The 14,473-nt window shown below is 49.5% G+C and overlaps 1 protein-coding gene across 1 annotated transcript in view; it reads left to right on the forward strand.

The window, feature by feature from the left end:
• Positions 1-14,473, forward strand: part of HYDIN (HYDIN axonemal central pair apparatus protein) — a 113,335-nt gene that overhangs the window by 17,619 nt on the left and 81,243 nt on the right. Inside the window, exons 7-9 of the mRNA XM_072043947.1 lie at positions 3,969-4,093; positions 10,015-10,216; positions 13,175-13,358. Coding sequence (XP_071900048.1) covers positions 3,969-4,093; positions 10,015-10,216; positions 13,175-13,358 — 511 coding nt within the window. The remainder of the gene's footprint in view (positions 1-3,968; positions 4,094-10,014; positions 10,217-13,174; positions 13,359-14,473) is intronic.

Below are 14,473 nucleotides of genomic sequence, written 5' to 3' on the forward strand. Positions count from 1 at the left end.
ATATGACACATGCATATGGTAGGGAGAGGAACTGGTGGAGTAGAAGGGAACTAGAGACCTGTCTAAGCTTTTCGAGCCATCATTTGAGCTCTGTCTTATGAATTCCTCCTGCTTTCTTCTGTCCTTATTCTCCATTCACACAAATGAAAGTTCTCTTTTTGTTGCTCCAACTTCCTTTTTTTTTTTTTTTTTATCTAAAGAAATGCAGGCTCTCACCTGTTCATGAGCCTGCTGCGGATGCCACCATTTTGTAGCTGTTGCATTGCTCATCACCTTTCTTTGCCTCCTTCCTCTGCATTCCCTTCTCTGCAGCACTAAACATATGCTGTCTGCTTTCCACTTCAATGCATCTTTTAGTCCTGAGAAAATTGCACATGTGATTGCAAACGCCAGCCTCTCCTTTCAGTCAGAGCTCAGCTCTTGCATGTGGTCAGTTTGTGGGGATGTTCCCTACCTGTTGCTTTGAAAGGGGTCTGAGCACCCCTATGGTCTCTGAATAGGGTCTGAGGACACCTATAGTTTCCGTGGCACACTTCATTCCAGGGAAGAGCTCCTAAGTGAATTCATGGAGCTCACTCAGCATCCTTCAGCTGTTCCCTTATCAGAGCTTTCCCTTGCCATGGCATCTACCAGAAAATATAACCATGTTTTGACCACTGGTGAACAAAACATTCCCCATTATGCAGTCTGGCATTATCTTGTCTGTGTTCCCTCTGCGTGACCATACCCAACTCTTTCTGCAAAACTTGATAATAAAAAATAATAATAGCATAAATATAGAAAACCTCTTCCTCTCCTTTTCATTGTTAAGGCAGGATAATGAGTTTCTTCTCTGATATTCAGGAAGATAGATGTCATTCCAGTACACTTGAGTTGAAAATGGTGTCTGGAAGCACATCTCAGTGCAGCGCTGCCTTCTTTCTTTAACCCCATCGTTGACAGTGGCAAGCATCGTGCTATGCCGTGCTTCAGGGCTGGATAGGATTGGCCTGAGATAGGCACCTCCGTTTGGAAATGCCCTCACCAATGCCTGGAAGCTGAGATGGAAGCTGGCAGGGTGAGATGCTGACTCCAGGCAGGGCTTTTCAGCATAGGTGTGGAGGCTTGGATGGTCCAACAGGCTCAGTTTCCTGGAACAGTTACAAGCTTGACCATGGCTGCTATACCATTATTAAAATTAATATATGCTGAGATTTAATGACAGATGAGGCAATTCAATCATCAGTAGATTGTGTTGTTGTCTTTGGGGCAGGAGGCAGCTTCTAATGAAATCGGGCAGAAGGCTGAAGATTGATTATTTTTTTCCCCCCAAATCAATTTTAAAATGCAGATTAAGGCCCTAGTAGACCAAAGAGAAAGTTTGTTTGGCCATGGAGATGAACGTACCATGGAACCTGGTGAAGGAGCCTCCTTGCACACCGTGTTTATCAAATGGTTGTAGGAGAAAGGTTTGAAAGCCTGAGTCATGGCTTTGTTCTGCCACTTGCTTCTAAGTTGTCAGGAGTTTTTGGTGTCCTTATGGAACACGACGTTTGTCAGCCCTGTAAGGAAGAGGAGCTGATGCCTGGTGGGGGCAAGTTGTAAGTGCCAAAATGTTTCATTATGAAATTGTTTCAAGTCTAGCGTCAACCCCTTTCCCAGGGGCAGCAATAGATGAGATCTCAGCAGGTACCAGCGGAAAGGCCTCCTGCAGATTGGCACGGCAAGTACCTGCATCCAGGCTGGGGATCTGCCCGTCACTGCAAGGCACCACGGGCTTGTTACAGATCTGGACCCGTGAAGCTTTGATGTGCACCAAAACAAACATCCACACAGACACAGTTGAAAAGTATGTCAGAAGAAAAGAAGCTGTTAAAAAACAAACCCCAAAGCTTATCTGTTGAAAGATTTCCTGTCCTTTGGGAGCCGTAGTGATTCATTAAAAGGGCAGATCTAAGAGGGCCAGAATTATCTTAAAGAGCAGCTTACAATTAAATCGCAATTAATGGATAAAAGGCCAAGGTTTAGCCTGCCAGCTCCATCTCTTGGCAGTGGTTTTCACTTGGCTATTACAACACATCAGCGATGTCTCCTCACCCTTCCTTATCTGTAGGCTGCAGGGAACAGCGTAGTTGTGTTGCCAGAAGTTTGGAGGAGTTGAGTTCAACCATGGGGCTTGCATTTGGGGTCTTGGAGCACCAGGTCTACGCGAGGGGTGGTGAGCTCCTGCTACAGCAGTAGCAGTTGTCCTGTGGGTATGGTGTGGGGTGGGATGTAGGAAGTGCAGAGTCTGATTCATGCTCAGTTTTTCAGTGATTTGAATTATGGCTCTTGGCTATTCTCTGTTTCTCCTGACAGATAACAGGGAAGGGGCGTTCATCTTGCCAGGTGGCCGCCATCTGGAATGGGATGTATAGCTCCCTCCAAAGCAGCACGGAGAAGTCACCCGAGGATGGGCTGTTTTTGCCAATTTGTCTCATGTTGTGCTTGTGTGGGGCCCAACATGGTCCTGAACGTGGCTGGATCCTCCTCCTCTTGTGACAATGTGAAGCTAGGACGATGCCCTGTGTGTCTGGGGACCTCTCTGCCCTGGGGACAGAGGGCGAGCAAAGCCATGAGGCTCTGGGACAACGTGGGTGTCCCCAACCACCAGCCACAATGCGGGACCATGCAGCATCCCTGTGCTCCTGCCACGTCCCACATCCAAGCACCAGCAGCAGTGCTCTCGCTAAGAGTAATGAGCACAGGTCAGTCTGCTAATTGCAGCTCGCTCTCATTACTGAGCGGAAATGCCAGCAGTTTTATCAGCTGTCACCACTCATCTGAACAAAGTTCAGCTTGCGCACAGGTCCGGCTGTTCTCGTTATTTTTGGGGGTGCATTGCATTCTCCAATCACGGTTAAAAAAATCTCTTCAGAACAAGTTTTGGAGGTGGCAATTTGTCCACCAGCACAGTACTGAACGATAACTTGGGTCTTCTGAGATGGAAGGCTGCCACCTTCCATCTGACTTTTCCAGAGAGCTATCCCCGAGCATTAAGGCAGATTTTCACGTCTGTCAGCTCAGAACTGTTTACTTGGTGTCAAATCAGAATTGTTCACGGTAAAACCAAAGTACGCTGACACATTTTTAATAGGTATTTCCAGCACCTTGCACAGAATATTTTCTGGTGGGCCAAGCAAGCATAATTCCCAAACTTGGATTACAGCCCAGGCTGTGTGGCTTGTGCATACGTTGAACCCCTTCTGTTGACCCCACACTGGGGTGCTTCATTTAGGGACTGAATCCTAGCTAAATGGAAATGGGATGCTCCTTTTTTTTTTCTCTATTTTCTTTGCTGTGGTATCACCAGTCTGCATTTGTACTCGGGTTTCTCTGATTGTTCCTTTTCTTCTTCTTTCAGCAGCTTTCATTGAGATGCTGGTATAACATGCCCTTTCTTAGGTTAAAACAGGTTATTTTCAAAGAAAGAATTCTGAATTCTGCAAATTAAATCATAATTATTCTCTGGTCTTCTAGGAAGACTTTTCTCTGTATCTGATTTCAAGGCTGTAATCTCTTTGGAACAGACACAGCCTTGACATTTGCATCTCTTGAGGTGAGGTTTATAGGTGGAAGGGTAAGAAAGACTGGAGGAAATTGGGGTCAGCTTGCCATGCAAATAGCAGTTTTGGTCTCTGCTGTTCAAAAACAATCCTCTGATTGCCTTGCTAGCAGTCTGACTCCTGGGACTCGCTACGGAGAGGCAAAGCGGGATGCAGAATATGGGGAGAAGAGGTCGCTTTGCTCTGTGTGATCTTCTGAGGGCTGGAGCTCTTCAGAAGTGGTGGTAGCTGTATTTCTGATCCTGTGTGTTCTGTTCTCACCCTGCTGCTGTGTCGCTTGGTGTTGGCTTGCAGAGGGAAGGAGGTGAGCTAGTTCTAGGCCCCAAAGGGATTGTGGTCCCCAAATCCCCTGTGATGTCCCTGATGTCCGTCTTTGCGTTGCAGCCCCTTCTCTGTTGATCCCTCCATTGGGACTCTTGGGATTGGTGACACCATGCAAGTCACGGTGGAATTCCACCCGCTGAAGACCGGGGACCATTCCAGCTCCCTGCAGGTTCACTACGACACAGGTGAGTGCGAGGCCGTGCGTGTTCCTTCGGGACACAGCCCTCCCCAAACCGAGTGGTGTTAAGTTTGCCTCCCGTGCCAGTCACCGGCTGTTGCTCCTCATTGTCCCAGCCAGCTCCCTTCCCTCCCAGGCAAAGAAACACAAAAAGATCCCATGTGGACAGGACGTGGACATCCACCTGGCTCCTTGTTGTGGCCTCCTGGAGCCCCATGCAGCCTCCAGGGGGATGAAGCCAGGATTTCACTCCTAACTCTCAGTACAACGCTCTGGTTACTTTTAAGCAAACCACTGACTGAGGAGCAGAGCAAGGGAATAATTAAGGGATTATCTCTTGAGCTTGGCAGCATACAAATAAGTAAAAAGGCTGCGGAGTTTAATTGCTGAAGTGAAACCCAACCATTTAATCAATCATTCTTAAAAGCCGCTCATCGCAGGTGCGGTGCGGAGCCCCAGGCGACGTGCCCCAGCCTTGTCCGGCACCGAGTCAGACTCCCCACGACTCGCATACAAAAAACGGCTGTGCTGCTGCTGCAGAGCCACCGCCAGACTGTTTGTTATGAAACAAAAGTGCTAAGAGCTAAGTAGCACTTTCGGACAGTGGGAGGCATTTTGTTTGCATGGCTGTGGCTGTATTGACCTGCTAGCTCGCAGGTGGCAGTGGTTCTTCATGGGTCATAGAGTCCCTGTGATTTACGGGGCTGGGTGCACGCGGTGTGGTTTTATTTCTTTTGCTGGGGTTACAAAGTTGGGTTACAGAGTTTACAGATGTGTGAAGAAAATGTATTTGTAAGAGAAACCTGGCCTTCGGTGCTCTACGTGTCCAAACTCCTCCATGTCCCCCATGTATGTGTCTGGATGTGAAAAATACTGAAATGAAGGTGGCTTGGGGTTTTCCGGGCTGCAGAACATCTATATTCATCACCTTAACATCAGGTGGTGTTGGGCAGGGTTTTTGCAAGCAGCCTGGAAGCACACCTGCTGGCTCCAAAGGGTCCTGCACGTGGTGCCACTAAAAGCCTGGTTGGTGGCTTGGCTCTTCCCAGGTGACTGCTCCCAAGAAGCATCGCAGTACGATGGGGGGGGGGGGATTTTCAAGCTGTAGGGCCAGATCCTGGGCTTGCACGTGGCTGTCTGCAGTGCCCATGGGACCTCGTGGCAAGGTGCTACCACACGCTTCTAGTCCAGGAGAAGACTCGTGCAGCTCTGAAATGTCTCGTACCCTTTTCTCCCATCAGCTGCCGCATCCCTTGGGATCCTTTTGTCAGCACAGGAAGCCTCAGTAATTAGCAAAGCCCCACTGAGCTTGTGCATGGCTGACAGGCACGATACACTGAGATGCTTTTATTGCTGTCAGTGATAAAAGTAATTATGCAGATCGTTTTCCGGCGGTGGCTCTGTGAGAGTGATGCAGCAGCAAAAGCCTGGGGGCAGGATCTTGCCTGCTTTGGGGGGAGAGATCAGAGGCAGTGAATTTTAGGAGACTGCATATCCAGGCAGAGCCAGCCCTGAAGCAGGAGTATCTGCTCTGTTACTGTCCTGTCTCCTCGTGGCACAGAGCTCCTGAAAGCAGCTCTCCCAGCCGAGATGTACTGAGGAACAGTCCTCAGTGCTGTTGGTCCTGCTGCAAGCCTCCAGCCTAGTGCTAAAAGCCCACCGAGGAGCCATCTGGTAGATGAACGCCCTGATTTCCCCTGGCTTCCCGCACACCACTATGCTCTGGGCTGGCAGTCCCTGAGCAGGAGCTCTCCTGGAGCAAATCTCAGCTCGTGTGCTGAGACACGATGTGGAGCTGAGCTTCTCCCACTCTGGGTCAGGGAAGGGCAGAAAATTAAGAAATACATATAACATGTTTTCCTGGGATGCCATGCCCTACAGCCCTCCTTGGTGTAACCACAGAGAGGATTTCTGTGCTGCAGAACACCATGGAGCAGCAAGAGGTAACTGCCAGCTGGAGAAAGCATGGGCATTTAGCTTCAAATGGGGAAAATGAGGTATGAGATCACATGGAAAAATTAAAGCATATTTAATAACGACTGATTAGGGAGCTGTTGTGGAGCTCTCTGGTCACCACGGAGCAGTAGGAAATTGGTTGTGATGTGTTGGAGCCCTGTGGGGTTGGCATAGGGTTGCCAGCCAGGAATGCCAACTTTTGGGGATGCTGAGTCCCTGTCTCCAGCGTCAGTTTTACCCACGTTGGCTGGATCTGCTTGCTGTAGTAAACCAGGCCACCCATGCAAGGGCTTGGCAACGTGCTTGTGATTGCTGTACCCACGAGGGAAACTGATTAAATCCCAGCCTGGTTTCTTTTTACTGCTCTTTGAGGCTAAACAAGTGAACAGAGGATGGGTCTGCTGGCACCCCGAACATCACAGCTACCTGCAACGATACAGCATCTGCAAACAGCACTCCCTGCTGTGAGCTCCATCTGTGCTCAGGAGGAGGCAACCTCCTCTACAGAGCTCTGATCTCCTTCCTTTAAGGCCCTCCTTCCTTCCCAGGGTCTCGTTGTCTGTCTTGTAAGGCTGGCATTGCAATCGATGGCTTCCAGGAACTTGTTTGAAAATGAAATGAGAACCATATCGATTCTCTCTTTAGAGAAAGCATTTTACTTTTTTTTTTTCTTTTTTTTTCTTTTTTCCTGAATCCAGTGACGGACATGAATAAGCAATAGGGTTTAGCTGAGGTTGAGCCCTTGCTGTGTTTTACCTTCCTGAAGTCCCTCGAGGCACTCGGAGGTGCTGCCCAAGGTAACGCAGTGCCGAAGCACGTGGGGACCATGGTCTGCTGGTTCTTGCTGCGAGGAAAACTGGTGGGGACCCCATCTGCCCACCCTGGGGCCTCACCTCCCGCACCAGGTATATTTACAGCAGCCCCTTAGATTTGGGAGAGCCGGGGGCATCTTCGGATTCCTGACTTTGCATCTGGACAGTGGCAGCTCTGCAGCGGACCGAGGAGCTGTAACTAACACTTCACACAAATGGTTGTCTGTAGGCTTTTATAGCCCGAATCAATGAGGCTGATGAGGGGGTTTAATTGGGCTCCAAAGCACTCATTTGCATTGAAAGAGCTAATAGCTAACAAATGGTTCCTGCCTTTATTCCCATTTTCTGGAACCGCCTGCGATAATGCCTTTTTATACTGATTTAGATAACTTTGCCCTACCTCTTGCAAACAGAGCTGGACTTTTGCACCTCTCCAGGGCCTTGTGAGTCAGGACGGATGGTCTTACACGGGAGGTAGGTGAGGGGGATGAGCAACAAGATGAGCACAGAGGTTGTTCTAGGGAGCATGGTGGGGAATGCTCTGGGTCCTCCATCCCAGAAAAAGGAGCCTGTTCTGCTTTCTCGGGAGCTTGCAGCCTGTCGCTTAGACCACTGCCAGCTGGTCATTGTTTTCCATCTGTTTCCCTCCATTTTTGTCTCACGGCTACTTGCATTTGGGGCAGAAAGCCTCTTTTTCCACTTTGTGCCAAAGCGGTGACAGCCGTGCCGATGGGCCACACAGGGAGGCAACTGGGTGTGACAGCAGCATGGACAGAAGAATTATTTATCCCAGATCGATGTGAAAGTATTACACCACCCTCTGGAGTGAAAAGATCTGCTTTTGTTTCCTCTTTTTTTTTTTTTTTAAATGAAAAAGGGGCTGGATCTGCATCTCCTCGGCTGTGTTATAGGAGAGATGAGAACAGGACAATCTTCTGACATACTCTGAGTGAAATTAATTTCACTTTTGGTGCTACCCAAATATTCCAGATTTGACTGGGGTTCTCTCCTAAAAGATTTGTGATCCAAATTCAGCAGAAAGGGAGCAACACGGGTAGAGGAAGAATACCTCTTGGTGAAGAGGAGATGCAGCAGGGTGCTGTGTTATTTCTGTGGAGCCTGCCTGCCAGCTTCATAATGCTTAGAGCTGTGGTCAGGGGAAAGTGCAAGCTGTTGAATAGCAGGAAAGCATTCTTCATAACAACCCTGAGTTTGTTCTGAAATCTTGTTCAAGGGTTTTCTTACCTGCTCATTGAGCTGTACTTTCAGGCTAAACAAAACTTGTCTTTCTATTTTGGAATAATTTGTGCTTTTCTGAAAACTATTCCATCTTGCACTACGAAGCTTGTATTGTGTTAGAAGAATTCTGAAAGATGCATTAGCTCTTCTTTATTTCCCCTTGCTTTTTTTTTTTTTTTCCCCTGCCAAATAGGGCCTGGGAGGGATGACCCAATACTTGATTTCTTATTGAGATTATAAAAAGTTACAATGCACAAAACTGCCAGTCTGCGGTCATGCAGATGACTTCTGGAGTAAAACAGCAGTATTTCTGCTGTTTGGGCATGCATTTCAGGAGTGCACAGCCCAGAGCATCTGCTGCAAGGCTCTCTGAGAAGTCCAGCTGTGTTTCCATGTCAGGCATCGCTTCGCTGAGGTCGCAGAGTGAGAGCTGTGCCTTGCTCTCTGTAGGAAATGTATGAAAAACGTGCAAGGAGGAGAGAGCTGAGAGCCTGTGATAAAGGTGCTGTGTACATAATGATAGGGCAGAGAAGTCCAGGTTCAGTGAATGTGCCTTCATGGCAGCAGAGCATCCTCAAGTGCACATTGTGGACATCACCCCATCAAGACAAAAATACACAGAGCTACATCCCTGCCAGAGCCAGGACTTTTCTTTAACTAACTTTTCTTCAGTGAAATGTTGCATCCACTTTGGCACCTGGGATGGGAGGCAAGTGGCCCCTCTTACGCCCTGATCCATGTGCTTAGTGCACGTGGACACATTGAACACTGTTGTATTCCCCCTTGGGCTTTGGAGCTGGCGGTTTGCTAGGCTGGAGGCTTTATTCTCATCTCTCTTTAGTAGCTGTTGATGGTTTGGTCTTCTAAGAATTTGTCCGGTTGCTCTCTGGGTTTATAGCTGTTAGCCTCTACAGCATCCTACGGCAGCATGTCCTAACGGAAGGAATGTTCTCTGAAAAAGTACTACTTGTTTTATGTAACTTCTGAGAAAATTATTTTGGGTCCTTGGGTTCCTGTCTTATGACTAATGGTGAGATTTTTCTCCTTATTGACATTCTCCAGGCCATTCATGCTTTTACAAACCTCTTAACTGTCTCCCCTGTGTATGTTTTCTAGGTCGAGGAATCCTATTCTGCCTCTCCTCATACAGAAGCAGCTCCATGCTTTTAATCATTCTTTCTGCCCTTCTCCATTTGAAATGCTTCAGCCTTTTTTTTTTCTTTTTCTTTTTTTTTTTTTTTTGAGATCACAACTACACCCAGTATTTCAGCACCAAAACTCTGCCTGGTACTTCAAGATGTGTGTGGCCGCAGCTTTAGGCAGTGGGACAGTTGTAGTTTTCGTGATGTTTATTCTGTGATGGTTCCTGCCACTGGTGGCTGTAGAGCATCAGCTGGTGTTTCCCTGAGCTGGATGTTCTCCAGGCACCGTGCGCTTCTCCCACTTCTTGGTCGTGGTTCCTCTGCATGCCAGGTATTCACAGGAGGAGAAGGGCAGTGCTTATAAAGCATGCCCATGTCTGACTCTTCTGAACTTCATTTTTACATGTTGAGTTGCCCGCTATAGAAAAGAGATTGTCTAGTTATTGGGAAAGTTGCTGTCTTTCTCACAACATACTTAGCTCTGGTCTGAAACCACCACTACTTGCCTCGTTCCCTGAATGCTGTAAGTGCTGTCAGCTTAGGGGTAAACCTCTACAAGGACAGCCAGAAACCGAGTGCTTAAAGTTGTGCCCCAGACATCCTCATGCTGTGCTCAGGGCAACTATCAGGAGGTGGTAAATGTGCTGCTCCTTGGAACCGATAATCCAGCTAAAAGCTGTAGCTGGCTTATTTCTGTTAGCTGGGTTCGGCTCTGTTCCTTGTGCTTCTTCCAGCAAACGAGCTGAGCTGAGCCAGGGCTCTGCTTTGCCTTGTTGCAGGTGAAGATGTTCACACAAGCCTTTATGGAGCAGCTGTAGACGTCAACATCAGGCTGGACAGGAACTCCTTGACAATGGAGAAGACTTACCTCACGCTGGCAAACCGCAGGTCGGTCGTCATCCACAATCGGAGTGAAATCATAGCCCACTTCCAGTGGAAGGCTTTCGTTACTCAGGAAGAGGAGGATCAGCACAAGATGAGGTTGGTTTGAAGGGTTCGTTTCAGCACGGTGGCTTCAAAGGGGTGTTGGTGATCCCAAACGGATTGGGACGAGTAAGTCGTCCGAGGTGTTGGGGTGTGTGATGCTGGGCTTTGGGGTGATGGAGCCCAGCACTTCAGGAGTTCTGCCCATACTCCAGCTGGGGATAATATTTTGGGGAGAAAAATTTGATCACAACAACTGGATTTCCTCAGACTGCAAACTGACATTCTATGGGGGCACAGATCCCTGAGATATGGGGATCCCAGGGCTATGGGGGTCCACGAGGACTGCATAGCCAGTAACAAGCAGGCAGAGGGGTTCCTGCTGCAGGATGCTGAGCTGCCCTGCGCTGCCAGGCTTCCAGCACAATGAGGCACCTCGCTGCCTTAGAGGCTGGGTCTCTCCAGATCCTTTAGGGGCAGGGGAGTCTGCAGGGAAGGCAAGTCTTTGGGGCTCCAGCTCCCTGCGTGGAGGGATGGGGCAGAATGTGACAACATTGCTGAAGGGACAAGGGCTGGGACAGGTCCTTCAGGGAGTCCCTTTGGTGGAGCTGGGGGATTTCCATCTCAGACAGCAAAGGAACACGTGCAGCCTGGGAAAATTACACTTCCAAGCTTGGATGACTTAGGGAATCCTTGTGCAACTTTTCAGGGTGGATGTAGGTATATCGGAGTTACTCTGAGCCCATTGCTGATCAGGAGGCTGCCTTAAACTGGAGCACTTTTTAAGGTCTTCTGAGCAAATAAAGTTCAACATAATTAGGTCAGAAATGCCTTGAAGGCTAAAGCTAGTTTTCCACTGTTCTCTATTTTTAATTACAAAGCGTGTGACTTGAGTGCAAGCTCAATGTGTTAAAAGAAAACCTCATGACCTTCTCTTGGTGCTTCCCTGAACCCTCCCTTCACCATCTCTTCCCACCTGGACCCTGAGCCATCCCCTTTGCCCCAGAAGCAACCACTGTTTCCTCACAGTTAACATCCACCTGATTTTTTTCCCCAATTATATCTGATCTCATGCCAATTTGAGTTCTAGGCTTTGTCCAGGGCATTCTGGTCTTCCTTGCTGCAAGCCTCGGGGATGACCCTAGCTCCAATGCCCCTGCCCTGCTGCCACCCCCTTGATGCACACGCTGTCGTGTGTCCTGCTTGCTGGGGCTGCCCATCCTGGGAGGAACATCTGGGGCTTCACAAAACTGCCCAGTTATCAGTTGTGTTCATCCATGGGGCACGTGCTTGGGTCCCTGAGGGACAGCAGCATCTGCACAGAATTGTTGAGCTCTGCCCAGGAGACACCTGAGCTGAACCTGCAAATTGTGAGTGCAGCAGTGGTGCAGTTAGGGCTGCTTTGAGCTCCTTGGAGAAGGATTCGTTTGGGTTCAAAATTACATGAAACACAGAATTCGGCTGTGCCTTTGTGCCTTTCACACCTGTATCTGCTTCTTTGCCTCACAGCTTGGTGGGCTGGTCCTGAAGGATGGGGTTCCCACAAAATAATTCTTGTGGGGTGCCTGGGGCTGAGCAGGCATGTACAGAAACTTGTAGAAATATGGGTGTGCTTGGGGCGCTATACAAGATATTCAGCATTCTGGGCCTAAAAAATATGGGTTTTGTATCACTCCTCTGCAGTTAAAGAAGTGAAAACCAAACCCTAGAGAAGGTGGAGGCTTCACAGCAGGGAAGACCATTCCTTGGGGGTGGACTGCACTGGGATGTGTCCCCAGGAGACCCAGATCACTAGGAGGGGACCATCCAGGGCTCTGCTCCTCATCCCTCCAGGGACATTACGGTGGTGGGATTGCTGTCTGTGGATGGAGGTTTGGTTCAGGATCGCTCATCTCAGTGCCTTCTCCTACTCCAAAGCATTGTAGGTTGGCCATGGAGAAAGATTTCCTATTGAGCTCTATGGGGAGCTAGCCAAAGCAAGTATTTTTGGCACTGGTGACAGCATTTGCCCGAGGCTCTGTCTGTGTGCGGCTCGTAACAGCCACGACTGTATTTCCTTTCTAATTGCATTTGAATTTAGCAGGGTGATGACTGCTATCCTTTTTATTCTGCGTCACCTCAATTTGCCCCATACGGAGCCTTCCGCTCGTTCCCCCCGAGCTGTCACCTGCTGGGTCTTCATGGCCAGGGGACTGGAGCGTGAAGGGGGACAGCAGCGCGCCGGGTTGGAAGCTGCTGCTCTGTCACAGCGCTCCCTTCTCATCTCGTGATCGGGATCTTTAGACACCAGAATGATTTCTGCTGCCAGCGCAGGGAGAGACTGGGGCAGGCTCTGCTGAGAAGGCAGAGAAGAGGGGGGAGATGAGGCTGTTCAAGGCTGGACTGAAGGGGATGAATTCAGAGGTGCTGGTCCTGATTTCTTCTCTGGGTGATGCTCCACAAAGTCCTTTACTCTGTTTTCATGTGCGTAAAACCATCCATTTCATCCAGCTGATATGATGCCTAAGTCCATTAGTTTGCTTTTAAAATGCTCTGGGACTCTATTTTGGAAAGCCTTGTAAGGAGCAGCAAGCAGATACCAAGTTCTGCTCCAAAAGGGAAGAAAAGCAGCTGATGCCAGTAAGCTGCAGCTGAGCTGTGGTGAAGCACTGGGGTGGGTGCCCCGTGTTTCTGCTCCCTGCCTCCCCCGAGCAGCTCCGTGGGTAGGAGAAGCCAGGTGGTGCAGCTGGTTGGGTGCTCCTTTAGTCACAGCAAAGGCTTTGGGTTTAGAGGTTCTGCTAGGGGCTGCTGGCTTTCGAAACCCTTTTCCCACCTTGTACTGAAAAGAAAATCACCTGCTGTGCTGGCGAGCAGTGATCCAGCCCATGCAGGACCCCCGGGCTCCGGACGAGCCCCTCGCTGCGCTGCTGCAGCTCCTTGCTGAGCGTGTCGCCGGCCCTGCTCTCGCACGGCAGCCCCTGCAAATACACTGCTTATTAAATTATCCGCTTGGTTTCTCTCTCCCTGTGGCCTCAGGCTGTGTGGCAGGCTGCAGCAGCAGGAGGAGGGCGAGATGGATCGCTTCATCGAGGAGTGCGCCGTGGACCCCACTCTGCGAGAGCGCCTCACCGTGCTCTCCCGCATCTTCCACAACGAGCGGGCCAAGGTGCGGGGGGACTCCATGCTCTTCTCCGACAACATCTTCACCGTCGAGCCAGTGGTAAGCGACAGCCGAGAACCTCTCCCTGCTCCTCCTCCCGAAATGAGGTCGCTCAGCGCATCCCTGCCTCGGCCGGCCTGGGAGAGAAGAGATCAGGTTTCTAGCAAGGCTGGGAAAGTGGAAAAAAAAGCTGCACTATCGAAGGGCTGTGAGTTTACTGCTGTAGGCCTGGTGTCTGAGGAGCTCCCTGGGAGCAAGGCAGCAGTGCCGGGCTGTGAGTGCTTGGCTCGTGCTTCCTGAGCTCCTCTCATCCGTGCATCCGTCTGAAATACACTTGGAGCTTGCAGAGGCAGCACTTTGGGCACACCTTACATGTACTCTATGCAGCTTAGCAAAGGACATCAGAGCATTGTCAGTTCACACAGTAATTCAAAAAAAAAAAACCCAAAACCAAAGGAGGCCAAACTCAGCCCAGGTTTAACCATGGAAGTACCAATCCCTTCATGTACCGTGTGTGAATCTCCTGCCCACTGCCACCTCGGAGCCTGGACACAGGGCTGGTGGATTGAAATAGGCTTTTTGAGTTCTGCTGTGTGTAGTCACAGAAATATTTTTGCTTTTCTTTTTTTCAACCCAAGCTGTAACTGAGCATCTGCATGGTCTGAGGCAATGCCTGCTCTGAGCAGTGCAAAACCTCGGCTCATCTTTGGAGCAAACCCTAGAACAAGACCAACCTCTTCTTTCCCTTAAAATAGGTGAAACTATTTTTTTCAGAGGAGGGGACCGTGTTCTCTTCCTTATAGCCCCGATGTGGCTGAGAGCCACCAAGGCCAGCACAACAACAGCAGTTTCACCCTGCTAGCTTATAGCGGCAGGGTTGACCAAGAGATAACATCAGAGAGGGAAGAACAGTGTTGTGGGCAGAAGCTGAGCACTAAAAGCATCCCATGGGGTATCAGGGCAGTGTTTGGAGCATGTCCCAGGGCTCAAATCCTGACTGGAGACGTCTCCTAGCTGGCTCTGTTGCTCCAGGACTTGCTCCAGGACTGACTCTAAATGAGCTTACACACAAGTCTCTCCCCTTCTGTCCTGTGCAGCTTTGCCAGGCTTTTGTTTTCTATTAATTCCATTATTTATAGAGCAACCATTTCCACTTTCAGCTTTGGTCCTGTCTT

Source organism: Anas platyrhynchos, chromosome 12 (genome assembly GCF_047663525.1).
Source record: "Anas platyrhynchos isolate ZD024472 breed Pekin duck chromosome 12, IASCAAS_PekinDuck_T2T, whole genome shotgun sequence".
Lineage (NCBI taxonomy): Eukaryota > Metazoa > Chordata > Aves > Anseriformes > Anatidae > Anas > Anas platyrhynchos.